General features: G+C 42.2%; 1 protein-coding gene across 6 annotated transcripts in view; it reads right to left on the reverse strand.

Moving 5' to 3' along the window:
- PDE1C (phosphodiesterase 1C) overlaps positions 1-18,031 on the reverse strand; it is a 443,465-nt gene that overhangs the window by 249,176 nt on the left and 176,258 nt on the right. For 3 of the 6 annotated variants that reach the window (XM_020968965.2, XM_020968962.2, XM_078152097.1), the window contains one exon: positions 7,386-7,412. The exons of the other annotated variants lie outside the window; for them this stretch is intronic. In XM_020968965.2, the coding sequence (XP_020824624.1) occupies positions 7,386-7,412 (27 nt within the window). The remainder of the gene's footprint in view (positions 1-7,385; positions 7,413-18,031) is intronic. 6 annotated transcript variants of the gene reach the window in all.

Raw genomic sequence — 18,031 nt, forward strand, 5'->3', positions numbered from 1 at the left:
GATGGAACTAGCATTCTTCTAGGAACCCAGGTTCACTACCTCAGAGTCATCTTTGACTCTCACCCCATAGTCCACAATTTGCCCAAGTCTTATTGATCCTACTTCCTCAACATCCCTCTGGCCTCTTCTCTACTCATGCTATAACAACTCTAATCCAGACCCTCTATCTCTCAACTGGACTATTTATTACAATAGCCTCCTAACCAGTTTCTTCCTACATCCAGTCTCTCTCCTCTCTAATCTATCCTCAACATACCTGCCTGATTGATTTTCCTGAAAGACCATATTAATCTGACCATATTAATCTGACCTCATCTCAAGAACTCTCACTGGCTCTCCATTCCCTTTAGGATAAAAAACAAAGTCTTCTGCTTGCCCTTCAGAGCCTGGCCCCAGTCCATCTTTCTAGACTGATTATCATGACTCCCTCTTCCACATTCTATGCTGTGACCAGCCTGGCCTTTTCTGTTGTTTCTAGTATACATGATTCCATCTCCCACCTCTCTCTCTTTGCACAGATATTATTCATGCTTGGAATATTCCCCACTCTACCTCTCCCTGTTATGTTCCTCTACCTCTACCCCTATGTTCACTGAAAGCTCAACTCAAATGCTGCCTAATACAAGAATCCTTTTGAGACATCCCCATTTAGTGGCTGCTTCCCAATCACTGTGTATTTTGCATACATCCCATATTTACTTATCAGAGATATGCTGTATCCCCTGAGTAGTATGCAAACTCCTCAAGGGGAGGAGCTGTCACCCTTTTGTATTTGTATCCTCAGCACCTAGCACAATATCTGGTACACAGTCATTAATAAATGCTTGCTGATGGACTGGCTGGTTGATCTGATAGGCTGAAGCCATGATCAAGAAGAGCTTTAAATGTCAAAGATAGGATACTGTATTTAATCCTAGAGACAACGGGTAACCACAGAAACTTCTTGGTGGGAAGGGGAAAGTAACATGGTATGCCCTATGCTTTAGTAATATCAGTTTGTCAACACCATGAAAGATGGGTTAGAGAGGGAGAAACTTGTGAGATCAATTAAGAGGATATTAGTCAGGCCAGAGGTGCTGAGAATTTGAACCAGGCAGGGGGAAGAGAAGGGATGGATGGGACAGACGTGGCAGACACCAAGTCAACAGGACTGGGCAAGTGATTGGCTATGGCAGGAGAGGAGTGAGAGGAAAAGTGAACCCCCCAGGATGACTTTGAAGACCTTACCTGTTACATCTTTTTTTTTTTGGCTAAAACTCTGGTCTTTGGAAGGAGAAACATTTCCATTAAAGCCCAAAGTATAATCCAGTGTTATCACAAGGATGCCACCCTATCCTGTGCAGCTGAGATTTGCATGGTATCTTATTAAATACTGAGAAAATGGAAATTGTTCCAATTAAGTTAGGAAGTATTATAATAATTACATGGAGAGAAGGGAGATTTATTTTTTCCTTTAATTAAAATAACTTTTGAAGGTCAATAAATAGGTCCAGAAAGCGAAATAACAACTCAACAAATTTTGAATAAATATGTATCCTGTCACACAAAAACAAAATGTAGATTCCAAAGCTTACTGAACACAGCCTCTGTATTTCCACAGTTTTATTTTTTCATAATTAGTCAAAAAGATTTTTGACAGCTTAGGACACTGGGACGAGACAAACCAGAATGGACTCATTAGGGGTAAATGTAAAGTCTTAAGCTTGGGATAAAAAAAATCAACAAGTACAAGATAGGGTTGAGGGGTGGGACTAAATAGAGGCATATTGGAAAATCATATGGGGGGGCTTAGTGTAAGGCAAACCCAACATGAATCAACAGGGAGACAAGCGAAGAAAGCCAATGCAAATCAGGCAGCATTAAGAGAGGATGTCCAGGATGGGGGAGGTCATGCTTACATAACACTCCGCCCTGGTCAAACCACCTCTGGTGTATTATGAGCATCACAGTTTGGGAAGGATATTAACGAACTGTAGAATACTCAGAGGAGGGAAATTAAAATTGTGAAGGGTCTGGAGTCCATGCGTATAATCAACAGTTGAAAGAGCTGGGAAAGGCTAGCCTGGAGAAAAGAAGATTCCGGTGACACCGTGATGACTATCTTCAAGTATCACGTGGAAGAGGGATTAAATTTGTTCAATTTGGGCCCAGAAGGGAGAACTAGGAGAAATGTCTAGAAGTCATAAAGAGGCAAGCTTAGGCTTGAAGTTATGGCTGTTGTTGTTTTTTTTTTTTAAGCTCCTTTTCATTCCTAACAATCACTTATATCAAGGTAGAATGCAGTTCCTTGGGAAGAACTAAGCCCCCCTTCATAGGAGATCTTCAAAAGCAAATGTCGTGTGATGACTTTTCCAGGAAATTCCTAATTACCTATGGGATAGACTCTACTGACCCAAGATCCCTCCAAATACTGAGAATCCATGAGTCCATGATGGTTCTTCCGACATCTTACCAGCATCCCCTTCTCAATTACCCAGTTTACTACCAAACCATAAAAATAAAACCACCCAACGTGAATCTCAATAAGCAAGCTGAGTCCACACTTGAGTTCATACTGCCTCACACTAACACGTTAAACACAAAGTAATTTGGAGGGTTGAGGAGAGTACTACCAACTGTGGGGATCAGGAAAGGCCTCCTATAGGACATGGCAGCATACTTGAGCCTTGATTGGAGCTTGGGGTTCCAAACAGTGGATGTGAGGGGGGAAAGCACTCCAGAAGTGAGGGAGAGACTTACTACGGCATAAGGAATACTGCATAGAGGGAAAAGCAAATAGGCTAGTATGCACAGGAGAGAGTGCGTCACAGAGCTGAACTTGAAAATAGCCTAGAAAGAGAGGCCGAAGACAGCTTGAGAAAGACTTAGAAGGTCAAACAGAAGCATCTATATTATTCCCTAGAGGAAGCACCTGTAGCTTTTTCCCTAAGCAAGGAGTGATGTGGTCAGGCTAGTGCCTTGGTGAGGGGTAAGGGGACATCCAAGAAGAGAGGCAGAACTAGGGACCACACCTACCTGGACAGAGCAAGGCCCCAGATGGGTTCGGCCACTTGATTCTGTTACCTCTCAGTTTCATCTTCAGGGTTACACTCTTTCATGGGGAAGAGAGCACTCCACAAAACAAGAGTTTGTTTGAGTGACAGCGAATGGTTTAGATGCGGATGGACCTGACAGAAAGGTCAGAGACATGAACAGGAGAACATAGGTAGCTTCACCATTAAACCAAAACATAACATGGACACATAATGCAGTCATATTTTGTTCAAGGAAAAATAGTCCATTCCTCTTACTCTAATGCAATCCAAGGGGCCTTTGTTAAACACTTAATATGTGCTGATGTTAAAGATACAAAGGCAAAAGCACAGTCCTGCCCACCAGAGGCTTGCCCTTGACTTGGGGCACAGTGCCAGGCATACAGTAGGCACTACGTAAATGTTAATTATTATTATTAAATGTTTCTCTTCTAAATCTCCCTCTCATTGATCTACTTTTCTCCCTGAAAAACAAAAGAGAGGTAACTGGAAGCATCTCTTTTCCAAGGTTAATGAGATGTGAGGATGGCAGATGACCTGAATGACTTGGCCTCCAATCAAAATTATTAGTTTCCATCACAGTCTAATGACTCATCTGCAGTTGCTTGCGTAAGGATAATTAAACTCAAGTTGTTTTGGCACCTGGAGAATACCAGTCCAAGCAGAAAAGCCTCCACCACCAAGTCTGGGAGTCCAACAGCTCTAATTCAGCTCCCCAGGCAGGTCCCCTGACTTCACCTGGTTCCAAAATGGCAGCATAAAAGACAAAACCACTAGTGTAGATGACCGCCTATCCTGGGAAACAACAGGATACTGGACCATCAGCCGTGAGATGATGCTTGTTAGAGAAAATGCGATTAACGTAATCATGATCTGCAAATGTCATTGTTGAAACCCATTAGCAGACGTCAACTGCATTAGCTATCTTTGATCTGGATATAATGGACTTAAGCATGGAGCCCAACTCAAGGAAATCTGCAGACTGATGTTAGGAACAGAAGCACAGGGTTCAAGTAGAACCAGACACACTGAGCTAGGTGACGCGGTGGCAAGAGCACTACGACTAGAACCTGAATTCCAGTCCAACCCTCAGAAACCTATTAGCTCTGTGACCTTGAGAAAGTCATTAATCTCTGTCTGCCTCAGGTTCCACGTCTGGACAATGGGGATAATAGTAGCACCTTCCTCGCAGAGTGGTGGTGAGAATCAAACTAGTTAATAATTTAAATGCATTTTGCAAACCTTAAAGCGCTATATAAATACCAGCCATTGTGGTGGTTCTTATTATTGATACCTCACTTCTTCAGGGGAAACCTAACAAAGAAGGACCAAACATTGGCCCCCGTGCCTAGTGTACTGAGAATGCATAGCCTCCACGAGTCCAACTCTGGCAGCCCTAGAACTGTCTGATTTTTCTTAGAAAAATCTACCAAAGTTCTAAGAATTGCATGTTTGCCAGTCACTTGTAAAACAAGGAAGCTATATATCAGAGAGGATAAACTGAGGCAGCTACTGAATAGAGCAGGCAGCTAGGTGGCACCATAGTGCACAGAGCACTGGGCCTGGAGGCAGGAAGACTCATCTTCCTGAGTTCAAATCTGGCCTCAGACACTCACTAGCTGAGTGACCCTGGACAAGTCATTTCACCCTGTTTGCCTCAGTTTCCTCATCTGTAAAATGAGCTGGAGAAGGAAATGGTAAACCACTCCAGTATCTTTGCTAAGAAAATCCCAAATGGGGTCATGGACAGTTGGACACTGCTGAAACAACAACAATGAATAGAGGGGTAAAGGTGAGCTCAGAAAGACTTGAATTCAAATCCTGCCTCAAAGGCTCTCTAGCTGTGTGACCCTGAGTTAGTCACTTAAATTCTCTGTGCCTCAATTTCATTATCTGTAAAATGAGTGGGTTGGGCCGAATGGCCCCTAAGCCTCCTTCAACCTCTACATCTATTATCTTTAGGTTAAGTCAACTCTATACTTTACTGTTGTGTTCAGGGTGTGTTTGGTATATCTCCCCTGGGCCACTGGCACCAGCAGACAAAAACAGTAGTCAAGACATTCTCCTTGAAGTAGAAGTTGTTTCATTTTTGTCTCTGCATCTCTAACGCCTGGCACAAGGGTAGAGAACCTGTGGCCTCCTGGGTCTTCAAGGGCAGCCTTTGGATTAGTTGAATTTGAGGACCAGGAACTTGAGGCTACAGGTTCCCCAGCCCTGGAGCACATCCCTGGCACTTGGCAAATAATAGGTGCATAATAAATGTCTCCATGAATAGCAATTATCCTGCAAGACTTAAAAGAGCAGTAAACACACCCAAGGCCAAAAGGAGGCAGGCAGGCTTCAAGATGACCAAGTCCAATGGCCTTTGCCAACTCACATGATGCTTCTTAATGTACACACTCTCTTATCTGGAGGACTTCCCACCCTATGAGCTGCACAAGGGCACTAACACACACGTACTATTTGGAAATAGGAAAAGAACTCCCCAAAGGCAGTTGTCTGAGAAGTTTAAAAAAAAAAAAAAGGAATACTCCTGGGAAATCCCCAGAGATTAGAAGGCCACCCAACTACACAAAGCCAGGGCTTCTTAAAGTTTTTTTACTCATGACCCCATCAGCACTTCTTAAACTGTGGGTCATGACCCTATATGGGGTTGTAACCCACCATTTAAGAAATGCTGTGCCCCAAAACTATAATGGATATAATAATAAAATCAATGCCAGCAGGAGAATACAGGAGACAATATGCCATGCCTCTTTGGGAAATAGGCAAGCCGGTCATTAATCTCTCTTTATCAATCACTGCTTCTTATATCTATCTATATCTATATACACACACATATATGGAAACACCAGGTGTTCCGATTTCCTATGTTGTCTCTTCTGTCCATCACTGCTTAGATACAAATGGGAGACAGAGTAATGATAGAAACAGAGATGTGTTCCAGGCATGGTTTCTATTATCCCACATTGATTAAGAAACAATGTATGTGTATATGTATTTATATGTATGTATAAGTATGTGCATATATACTCATCTATAATTTTTAGATAAAGACCTATGGTTATTTTTCTTGGGGGTTTTTTTGTCTATATTTTCTTTCACAGCGTGACTTACATGGAAATGTGTTTTGCATGACTACACATGTATAACCTATGTCAGATTGCTTGCCTTCTCAATGAGGGGGGAGGGAAGGGAGGTTTGAAAGAATGCTAAAAATTGTTTTTACGTGTAATAAAAATATAGACAAGGGGGGGAAAGAGAGAGAGAGAGAGAGAGAGAGAGAGAGAGAGAGAGAGAGAGAGAGAGGTGGAGAAAAGATACAGACATGAAAAAATTGGTTTCTAATCAACATAGGACAGTGGGAACCACACTTGGAATCATAGTGTCTGAGTTCAAGGTCCAGCTCTGCCACTTACTCTCTAGTTATAGGATCAGGTCTAAGTCCCTTCTCCTTCACTGGCCTCCATTTTCTCATCTGTAAAGTGGGAAATACCTTTGCACAAACCCTCTCTCAGGGGTGAAGTACTTTGCAAACCTTGACATGCTATAGAAATGTAAGCCATTCATATTTTCTGGCATTTACAGAAAAGAGAGATAACATGAGGTGGGGGGCAGAGGTTCAGCCTGAGTCCAAGCATGAGTCTCTGACACATATGGGCAATAAGACTACAGCTGAATTTCTCCATCCCTCAACATTTCAGACAACTCTGATGCCAATCTGCATCAGTGGAGGCAGGAGGGGACTCTAAACTTGGATTTCCCACGCTGATGACATCACAGGTCCAGACTTAAAAAGAAAAAGATGTAGTTCCAACAATGTCTACTCACTTTAAATTGTCCCTCCCAAATGGTATCAGCAAGTAACATCACCATTTGTAAGATCAAAAGTCCCAAAATGCTCCGGAGCATTACACAAGATAGAAAAGCATCAAAGAAGATACTGTCCACTTTGCAGGCCATTGAAGGCAATTGAAAACAAGCTTCCAAAAGGCATGGGAGCCATAATAATTCTAGCTCATCACATGCTCCCATCAATGGGTCTTTGGTCAAGCATAATGTTAAGTGATTAAAGGTAATGGCTTCTCAACCCACGGGTTTCCTCCTCATCCCCATTCTCCCAGGAAGATGGCCTCTGACTCAGTCATGCAACATCCACAATTTCTACATAAGTTGAGTGCAGATAATGACATAAGAGATCACACGGGAAGCCAGGACCAAGAAACAGCATCTTAAGGAACAACATACTTCCCCCCAATATGCCCAGACAAGACTCTCCTGCTGAGTGAACAAAGCCTCCAGCAGGCGAACACTGCCCCAGATGCTCCCAATTCACCTGCGAGACCTTCTTACCTCTGGGATGTTTTCTTATATTTTCTCCTGTAGGGAAAAAAATAAACACACATCAGAAAAGAGTTCATAGGCAGAGGAGTCAGGGAATATGAGCTTGGATTGGTGGAATATGTAGATAAATAGATAAACACCAGGACTTGTGGCTTGAAAACAGGGTCTGATGTTTTAAAATCCTGGTGGTGCCTGTGTGCATGTCAATGTACTGATGGGCACAGCACTGAAAAATGAAAAGGATGGCTTCTTCTCTCTGCTCTGCTCTTCCTCATCACTGTTAGATATTAGCTGATGACCTCTCAAGGATATGATAAGCTTTTAAAAATTTAGTATCTATTTAGGCAGAGAGGCTATGTGGATGTCAAGGATCCATTCTTAGAGGAAGAAGGTAGGGAAATGAGGGAGCCCAGAAATCAAGAGCAGAGGAGCAGTGTACGTAATTAACAGATGCTTCTATTTCTGTGTTCACACGAGTCTAAAGGTTGCCATCTCAGATGTCATCTAGTCCAATGCCTTTATTCTACAGGTGAGGAAACTGAGGCCCATAATTTTATAGATTCGGAGCTAGAAGGAACCTCAGAGACCATGAAATCCCACATTTTATAGATGAGGAAACTGAGAAGCAAAGAAATGAATAACTTGCCCAAGGTCTTCTAGATAGAAGGTGTCAGAGGCAGGATTTGAACCCAGGCCCGCCAGTGCCCTTTCTGCTGTACCACAGGGTCTTTGCAAATTCTCCTGAATTGCTGCCATATTCCATTACTCTCCCAAAGGCAGGGGAGGGTAGTAGGTGCTCTGATTACAGCAATGGAATTAGGTGGAGTAGTTCAGAGGAAAGAGCACTGATACGTATTCAGAGAACCTGGGCTCTCTGTATGCACTTCTGATGCCTACTAGCTGTGTGATGGTCTTCAGTGTCCTCATCTGTAATGAAGGATTGGACATTAGTACTATATAAATGCCAGCTGGGCTATAGATGGGTTCAGGTGGCCCATTCAGGTGATATTTAGGAGCCTGTATTCCAAGGAACCACCGTGAAGCTAACCAGCCATCTACCTATGGACGTGTCATTTAACCCACCTAAGTGTCAATTTCTTCATCTGTAATACAGAGATGCCTTTCCTGCCTGCCTTTGGTAGGTGTGGTTTAGCTCAAGTGAGAATTAGAAAGGTGTTAAAAAAAAGGGATATTAGTAGTTTTTAAACTCTCCCAATTAAGTGACTGGCTGTACAGTCACTCCAAACTGAGTTACACTTCTCTGTATAACATCTCAAATTTCCTATTGGTTGTTGCTTCATTTCTGGGCTGAGGGTAATTTAAAGAAAGAGCCCCATGACTTTTCACCAGAAGAGCTCAGAAGACAGAGGTGTGGGGACAAGGAAATATGTCTGCACCTAGTTGCCCCAAAGAAAGGAATTCTTCACACCTGCATTCTCATTATAGTCACCGCATGCAAACAGACCTAGCCACCGGTTTTGTGAAATAGAGCTATGACCGCCCACACAGGATAGAAAAAGTCTCAGTCAGTAAAATGCCAGTATTGCCAGGGTATGTTCCCCCAATTTGGGGAGGGAAGGAAGAGAGAGGAGGGAAGGAAGAAGGGAACCAGGCTAGCACTGGACTCAGTGTGTCTCAGAGAAGTAGCCAGGGCTTACTTATGTACTAATATACACACACACACACACACACACACACACACACACACACATATATATGTACATATATATAATAGTAATAGTTTTGTATGGATTGTGCTTGCATTATGGGAAGGAGTTCTCATACACAGTTCCCCACACTGATACATACATGCAAATGCATATACATATATAATTATATATATGGATATATATAGATGGATATATTTCTGTCTTTACATGTATATGTGTATGTACATATATGTGTGCAAATATATAAAATGTATGCATTGTTGGAATATTGGCCAATTAGGACTCAGTCTTTACATCACGTGCAAAATTCCCTTCCTGGTTTCAATCCAATACTGGAACTTAAGGAAATCACTTTCTAGCCATGAGTGACTAAGGAGCCATAAGTCCCTATGCAATAAAGAAGGGTTTTCTAGGGACAGCTAGGTGGTGCAGTGGAAAGAGCACCGGCCTTGAAGTCAGGACATCCTGAGTTCAAATCCAGCCTCAGGCCAAACACTTGACACTTGCTAGCTGTGTGACCCTGGGCAAGTCACTTAACCCTAATTGCCTTTAAAAAAAAAAAAAGAAAAGAAAAGTTTTCTAGTTGGTCTGAGAAGCTGGAAGGGCCATTGACTCAGGGGCCAGATGGAGTAGAGGTTAAGTTGAAGCAAATGATCTCTCGGGCTCTCTCCTAGCATCTTTCAAAGGAGGAAGACTATTTGTTGTAAGGTGGTGGGTGGGGGAGTGGCTATGAAAGCATTTTGTTATTGTTCAGTAGTGTCCAGCTCTTCCTGACCCCATTTGGGGTTTTCTTGGCAAAGATACTACAGCAGTTTCCCATTTCCTTTTCTACTTCATTTTACAGATGAGGAAACTGAGGCACACAGGGTTAACTGACTTGCCCAGGGTCACACAGCTAGTAAGCATCTGAGGCTAGATTTGAATTCAGGTCTTCTTGACTCCAGGCTCTATCCACTGAACCACCTAGCTGCCCCAGTGGAAACATAGTGCCTCTGGTTTTTGTCCCTTTTGTCTTTCTAATTTCCTGAGCTTAGGTGAATAAGCATCCTGAAAAGGAAGCACTCAGGTGACCAGTGACAGTAGGAGAGTCATCAAAGCCAACCCAGGCCCATCAACAATCAGAGTCCCAGAGTCAGGGGTAACAGCAACTAAGTCTGGTGAGGTAACCTGTTGACTCAGCCCAGCAGCTGATGGAACTAACAGCCCAAACTGATTTCTGCAAAGAGCTAGCCCAGCCAGGAGTCTCAAGGCACTGTACCATTGGCCACCTGGGCTCCCTGAATCTACAATTCAACAAGGCTTTTTTTTAATTATTATTTGAGGCCCACTCTGCCTAGGGACTGAGTGTGCATGTGTAGAGAAGAGAATGCAATTCCCAGTTTGAGGATATGTTTTTATAATTTCTTTGCTTGATGTATCTTCTCAGTAAACACACCTTTGTAGAAATCCCATTGATATTAACTGGCCAAATGATACCAAGAAAATGTCTACTGATCTCGGAGGAGATGCCTGAGATGGGGCCACAAACCCCAGGGTTGCCACTATCCAGGAGCCTGATGGGAGAAGTACACAGCTTCCTTCTGCAGAGTCAACCTTCCAGGGCTTGGGAGGGTTGGAGAGTAAGCCGAGAAAGGATGCTACCCAGGTGCTTGTGTGAGTGCATGTGGAGAGAGATAGAGACACCAGTACTTTGAGAGCCTGGCTTTATGCCACCTTGGCACCAAGCATGAGCCAAGTACTAACAAAGAGAAAAGCGAACAGTCCTTGGCCTTAAGGAGTTTATACTTTATCAGAGGAGGCAACAGACATATATGAACATGTGTACAAAATATATCAGAAGGCATTAGAAGTTGTAGGGAATAAGATCAGTGTCCCAAAAGTAAAGGGGGAAGAGAGTTTCCAGAAGGATAGGATGGTCAACATAAATACTGCAGGTAGGCCAAGAAGATTGAGGGGATGGGGGCTGATAGGAAATCAGGAGGACCTGAGTTCAAATTTGGCCTCAGACCTTTGCCAGCTGTGTGACCCTGAGCGAGTCACCTAACCTGTACCTGCCTCAGTTTCCTCAACTGTAAAATGGAGTTAATGCTTCATACGGTTGTTGTGAGGATCAAAAGAGAAAAGATATTTGCACAAACCTTAAAGTGCTCTAAAAATGCTGGCTATTATTATGTAATTAAGAGATCATTGGTAACTTTGGAGACAGTAGGTCTAGTTGAACAGTGAAGTCAGAATCCAAACTGCGAAAGGTTTAGAAGAGAGTGAGGAGAGGAAGAAGAAGTACCAATGGTATGTAGCCTTCTCAAGGAGTTTCACCGTGCTGGATAAGATGATGGCTTTCACGGATGTTGGGAGCTAGTAAGGCTATCTTAGGGAGAAGAGACTTAGGTATGTCTGTAGACAGCAGCAAAGGAACTAGTCAATAACAAGATGGTGAAGATTAGAGAGTGAGGGGAGGGATGGATAGGGAAGGGGCCTGCTGGAGAAGAGAGGAAAGGATGGCAGCCAGGGTATTCCTTGACAAGGAGAAAAGCCATCAGAGACAAGTAAAGAAGGAGAAGATGGGGAGAGAGGTGATGTCAGGGTTTGTAAGATGTAGAGAAGGAAAGAAGGTGCTCCCCACCAGTGACCTCTTCTCTTGTAAAATAGGAGGCCAGGTCAGGGGTGGGGAAGGAGTGGTGGGTGGCTTGAGAAGAGGTTTGGAGCAGTCATGATGTGGAGTGGAAGAGAGAATGAGACAGAGAGGAGTAAAACTGCCAACTCTGCCCTACCATAAATATGATTCTCACTTCTAATCACTTGTAATGCAATGTGCTGCCCTTGGTATACAAGATAAGCCCCCTGACAGAAGGGAATCTACTTTGAGATGTTCTTTCTAGTAACAGGGAAATATTTATTTTAAACCATCCATGATCTTGTAAGCCACTCTGTTACCTGGTCCCTCTTATGAAATAATAATAATAACAATAATGATGATAATGAATGATACCTGTGTTCTGCGAGGCAGCCAGCTTAGGAGAGAAGTTACAGACCTTGGATGTGGCTCCAAGGGAAAGCAGCTGGACCATATGAGACCTTTACTTGTGACCTTGGCCTCATTAACACTTCTGTCCAAATAACTGAGCTCACAGACCTCAGGCAGTTACAGAAAATAGCTTATGATAACCAGGGATGTCACAGTATACTTGTTGTGGGGGCTGTAGAAAGAATTCTTGTTGGCACAATCAGAGATTTTGAGTTTGAAGAGACCATCTAGTTCTGCCCCAATTTTACAGATTAGGAAACTGAGACCCAGGAAGGTTATGGCTTAGGATATAGGGTGTAGAGCTGAAAGTGATCCACTATTTGACAGATGAAGAAACTGAGGCTCAGAGAAATTAAGTGATTTACCCAAGGTTACAATGAATGGCAGAGCCAAGTTTTGAATCCAGGACCCCAGACTCTAGCACACCCTCCACAGCAGTGGACAGTTGGTATGGATTGGATTAGCTGAGCTTTTAGGTCCCACCCCACTCTGAGCTCCTACAATTCTCTTCTTTTACTCCAGGACTATGGTAGGTATTGTCAGTCTCTTAATATCCCTACAAATGTGCACACATAGGCCATAAACAAAAGGCTATATTGATATTGGCAGAGGAAAATGTTTGACTGCAAAACTGGAGAAAACATGGGACTGCCTACACATACTTGGCAGAGAGTTTAAAAAAAGATTCTGGTCAGAATGAATTAGTTGACTTCCAAACTGAAATGTTCCCTACTGTAGTGAGTCTCTCAAACGCCAGGAAACTTCATTTTCTGGTCTAACCCTCTCTATGCACCTTTGGGAAGTTTCTTTGGGTTTAAAAGCAAGGATTAGGGTCAAGCCCTCTGTTGGTTTCCTAGCACATTCTGTATTAGAATTTTAAAATATACTGGTTAGTCCCAATCACAATGTGTGTGTGTGTGTGTGTGTGTGTGTGTGTGTGCGTGCGTGCATGTGTGCAAACTTGCTCTGAAAGCCTTAAAGTTGTATAAATGCCAGCTATCTCATTTAAGTCTCACAACCACCCTTGGAGGTGGATGCTACTGTTATCTTCATTTTACCACTAAGGAAACTGAGGCTCAGAGAGTGAGGTGACTTGCCCAGGGTTACCCAACTAATGACAGTCTAAGGCAGGGTTCAAATCCACCTGTACCAAAATTCCTCTCTGAATGGGCAAGTCAAATTATGGGCATGGGGCTAATCCAAGTTGGGAGTTGAGAGGACAAATGTTCAAGGAAGCTCTCGTAAGTTCAAGACAAAGGATTCCTAAGTCTCTACCTCATCACATTCCCAGGTTGCAAATGTACCAGGAGAGACCTTTTAAGCCAAAACTCTTACTTTCTTGCCCTACTTTTGGGAAAGTGTGAAGCATCTAACGATAGGCATGGAAAGAGGAGAGACTGCAGCTAAGTTTTCTCCATAGCTAAAAATCTATCTTGTCTATCTCCAGCACAAAGAAAGGGAGCAACACAAAAATATGGTATGAGACTAAGGGCAGGACAAACAGACTGCTCCTCCTCCTAATGCAAGTGATCTCCACATGGCTTCTTCATGTTGTTTGAAGCATTCTGAGTTCCTACCACATTAGACATACTCCCACTCAAATGGCGGTTAAAAAAATGTATTGCGAAGCTAAATAGAGATCTTTGGATTGTCTAGTTTGGATGTTTGGATTCTTGGAGACAACACCTGTTCCTATTAATCTATAAGCCTCCTGAAGGCAATGAATGTTTCATCCTTGTCTCTGAATCCCCAGGGCCTACCACTGTTCCTGGCACATAGTATTGTGTTTAATAATAAATAATGTTGATTGATTCATGATTTGACAATGGAGAGTTGACTATACTCAACATTCTGATGAATATAAGGTCTCAATATTGAGGACACTCCCCTCCAGGGATGCCAATCACAACCCATCCATGCCTGGTCATCTTGTGCACCACACATATGTGGAGGGAAAATCATTTACTCAAACAGCAGTCCTTGGATTTGGACAATTTTCACATTCCTTTTATGATTTCTTCTTTTAAAAAAAAAACCTTACAAATGTCACAAGGCACCATTGGTAAGCTCCCCATCTAAGCATTGGAATGAACATTGAGCCAACTGGTGGCAGGAATTGTTGATAAAGTCTTACCCTGGGGGAAAAGCAGGTTTTATCATCAAATTGGAGTTGGACAGGTTACAGTGTGGACTTACCTACACTAGTTGAAAAGTTGAAGCCCATAGTCTGGGTCTTGACTTTGGGAGAGAAGCCAGGTCAAGCAAGAGAAGTCTAAGTCATACCAGCTATGTGCTGGTAGAACAATCATAGAGGCCAAGGATAAGAATTGGAGAAAAATAATAAGAGGAAATAATAACCTGGTGGATTTTTAAGCGATTGGAGCTCCATGATGGTGTGACTATGACAGTCTCAGAGTATTTTATTTTCATGTTTATCCCTTATTTGGGCATAAAAAATTCAGTTCCCAGTTAATCAGGAAAAAGATAGAGGAAGTAATGGGACAAAGAGATGCCCACAAGGGCCACTTATATGCAATCTTGTCAACAATGTCTCCAAAAAATTATATCACCTAAATAAATATTTTAAAATGATTCACATCTAAAGGTGAAATTTGGGCTCATATTCACTTAAAAGTACTTTCTCTTTTTTGTCCATTTCTTAGATTGCCATAGCCAAAAAAAAAATCATTATGTACTGACCAATTTCTGGTAGTTATGGCTCCTAGTTCCATGTAACTCCCTTCTGCCCCCACAAGCATATTGGAAAAAGAGACACAGAGCACTTAGAGCATTATACAAATAGGAACCTCTTTGGTACTTGGGTCCAAAGACAGGGAAAAATAATTCACAAATTCATTAATTAATTTGAGTCAGGTTTAAACAGCCATTGTCAAGTGTAATCATTTGAGTGTTTGAATGAATTCTCCTTAGTCATTGTTACATGTCAGTAAGATGCTTAATTTAAATGTGTGTGGTACACAGGTCTCAAATTTCCTACCTGGGGCCCAGATGCCTTCTATACCTTCAGAAAACAGCCATTCTAAAGAAGTCACAAAATCTCAACATTGAAAGGCACTTCACAGGTCATCCAGACCAACCTATCCTTGAATAAGGATCCTCTCTGCAGAATACCTGATAAGTGGTCACCCAGCCTTGGCTTGGAGACCTCCAGTGCAGGGAAACACACTCCCTCCTCAGACAGCCCATCTCACTTTTCAATAATACTTATTGTTGGGAAGTTTTGTATGTTTTTTCTGACCATCAAGCCTAAAAATCTCCTCTTTGTAGCTATCTAACATTGCTCTTGGTCCTATCCTATGGGGTCAAACAGAACAATTCTAGTCCTTCTTCCATGTGTCATCTCTTCAAATACTTTAAAGAATCACAGAATGTTAAGAGTTAGGAGACAGAGATTATGTTTGCCCTCCATCTCCTCCTCTCCATGTAAACATCCCCAGCTCCTTCAACCTTTCCTTTTATTCATGAATTCTTAATCTGGTCCAGGAACCGATTTCAGGAAGTATGGGAACTTGGATGGGAAACAAATTTTCACATCTTTACTTTCATTAACCACTAACTGAACTTTAGCATTTCCTTTTATCATAATTATTTAAAAAGATGATTCTGGGAAGTAGTCCATAGGTTTCATCAGGCTCCCAAAGGGGCCCATGATACAAAAAAAATTTAAAACCTCTGATTTCAAGCTTAACAGTGTCTTTCCTTCCTAAATGTAGCAAGTAAAATTGATTATAATAATAATGCAGATGTCTTATGACCAAGGCAGATGTTAAGTAAGCTAGCAACGAATTATCTTACAATAAAAGTACAAACAAGACCTTCAGTAATGAATGTGCTAACTGTCCTTCTCTACATATGGATTTCCAGTTTGGAAGGCATTAGAATAGGGTAAAATACCTTCAACACTCAAACTCTGCTTAACATAACTGAATCTTTCTTAAAAATTAAATTATCATCTTATTACATAGCTCAGTGTAATTACGGATATCAATTCTCCTGAACTCAGTCAATCCACAAGAATTTACTAAATGCTTGCTATGTTCCAGGCCCCACATTGCCCTGTTGTTGTCAATATTAAGAAAGCTCAGGCTCAAATCTTTGCTGACTCTGTGACCTTCCTGGGGAGCTGTTTTTTTAATGAACCTTTGGCATCATCTTGTTCTCAACAGTCTCGTAATTGACAGCCCTACATTCAGTTTCTCTTCCCTCCAATCCTTCCCCACTTAGCTACCAAAATAATCTTCCTCACACACAGTCCTGACCATGTCATTCCCCAGAAGCTTCAGGGATTCCCATTTCCTCTAGGCTAACATATATGCTCTTCAACTTGGCATTCCAATGTTTCCCAATCTGACTGTGGCCTGCCTTTCCAAACTGTTTTCATAATCCCTCCTTTCATACGTTCTATGCCCAGCCACAGTTGTCCACTTAGTGTTTTCTACCCTAAATCTCCGTGTCTTTGCACGGACTGTACCCCATGCCTGGAATGCACTGTCCTCCACTCTGCCACCTCTTTCATCAAGGCTCAAGTCAAATGCCAACCTCCAAAGGGAAGGCTTCCTGAGTGCCCTGGTTGCTAATTCTCTACCCCCCTCCAATGATCATGTGTGTCCTGATCTGTTCACCCATTGCAGCCTTTCAGTAGAATGGAAGCTTCTGGAGGATGGGGACAATGTCACTTTTGTGTGTGTAGCTCTAGTCCCTGGGGTCTTAAGAGCATAGACCTACAGCTGGAGGAGCCCATGAGGTCATTGAATCCCTACAGACCACACTGACCACAATGAAGTTTCTTCAATTGAATCGAACTACTCACGTTCAATTAACTCACCAAGACTGTTTAAAACAGCAATGGGCAACTGACCTTCTCCTTAACAAACTGAGTTCTAGCTAGGAACTCTGTAGTTTTCTTAACTTCATCATCTGTTGCTATGCACTTGACTAACATTTGCCAGGAGATGCTTGAGTAATGCTTATATGCTTAACAAAAGCCTACTGGAATAATATTATCAAGTTATATTTATACATTTACTCTAGAACTACATTATGTCTTTGTCAGACAATTCATTCTTGACACAGGAACCATCCCCAAGTATGTCCCATTACCTTTTATTGGCCAGTGAGTCATAAATAATTTTTCAGAGCTACCTTTCAAAAAGTCATGTGAGGTAGATCACTAGTCTCCCTTCCATTTCATGATTGGGGAAACTGAGAAAGAAAAAAAAGGGTTATTCCCTGGGTCAGAGAAGTCACAAATAGAAATATGGGACTTGATATTCAAAGCCCCCCACCAAAGCAGGGCTGCTTTCAAACCAAAACAAATTGAAAGCATGGGCAAAAAACTTTTTTTTTAATTGGAAGTTAACTACATTGGTGTTTTCTAATGAGAGTCTCCACTTAGAAAAATCCATAGCTGTGTGGCCTAAGGCAAGTCACAACATCCCTGGGTTTATATTTTCTCATGTGTAAAATGAGACTGGAGACTTCCAACTCCCCTGAGCTCTAAATCTTGATAAGTGATAGAGAATTAAGGATTTCAATATCCATTGGAGAATGTCATGTATACCTCCTGGGCCAGCTCCCCATGCCTCAATGTCATCAGTCAGTCAACTAGCATTTATTAGCACTGGAAGGACCAGGTGTATCTAGTGATGCAACAATTTCCTGGTCCTTGGAGATATTCTTAAATGCCAATCCATTAAGGATCTCCATGTGCCAGGCACTGTGCTAAGCATGGGGGACACAAGGAGAGGCAAGGGACAGTCCTGCTCTCAAGGGAGCCTTAGATAAGATTAACAATAGATTTCCTACCTTACTATATAAGGAAAATTTAACTAATGCACAATAAGGATTTTCATCTACATAAAATGAAACATAATATTACTCTGATCTCCCTGAAGGCTGCATGGGAGGAATAAATAAAGGACACCTTAGATAAGGATAAA

This window comes from Phascolarctos cinereus, unplaced genomic scaffold (assembly GCF_003287225.1).
Source record: "Phascolarctos cinereus isolate Bilbo 61053 unplaced genomic scaffold, phaCin_HiC Scaffold_4;HRSCAF=312, whole genome shotgun sequence".
Lineage (NCBI taxonomy): Eukaryota > Metazoa > Chordata > Mammalia > Diprotodontia > Phascolarctidae > Phascolarctos > Phascolarctos cinereus.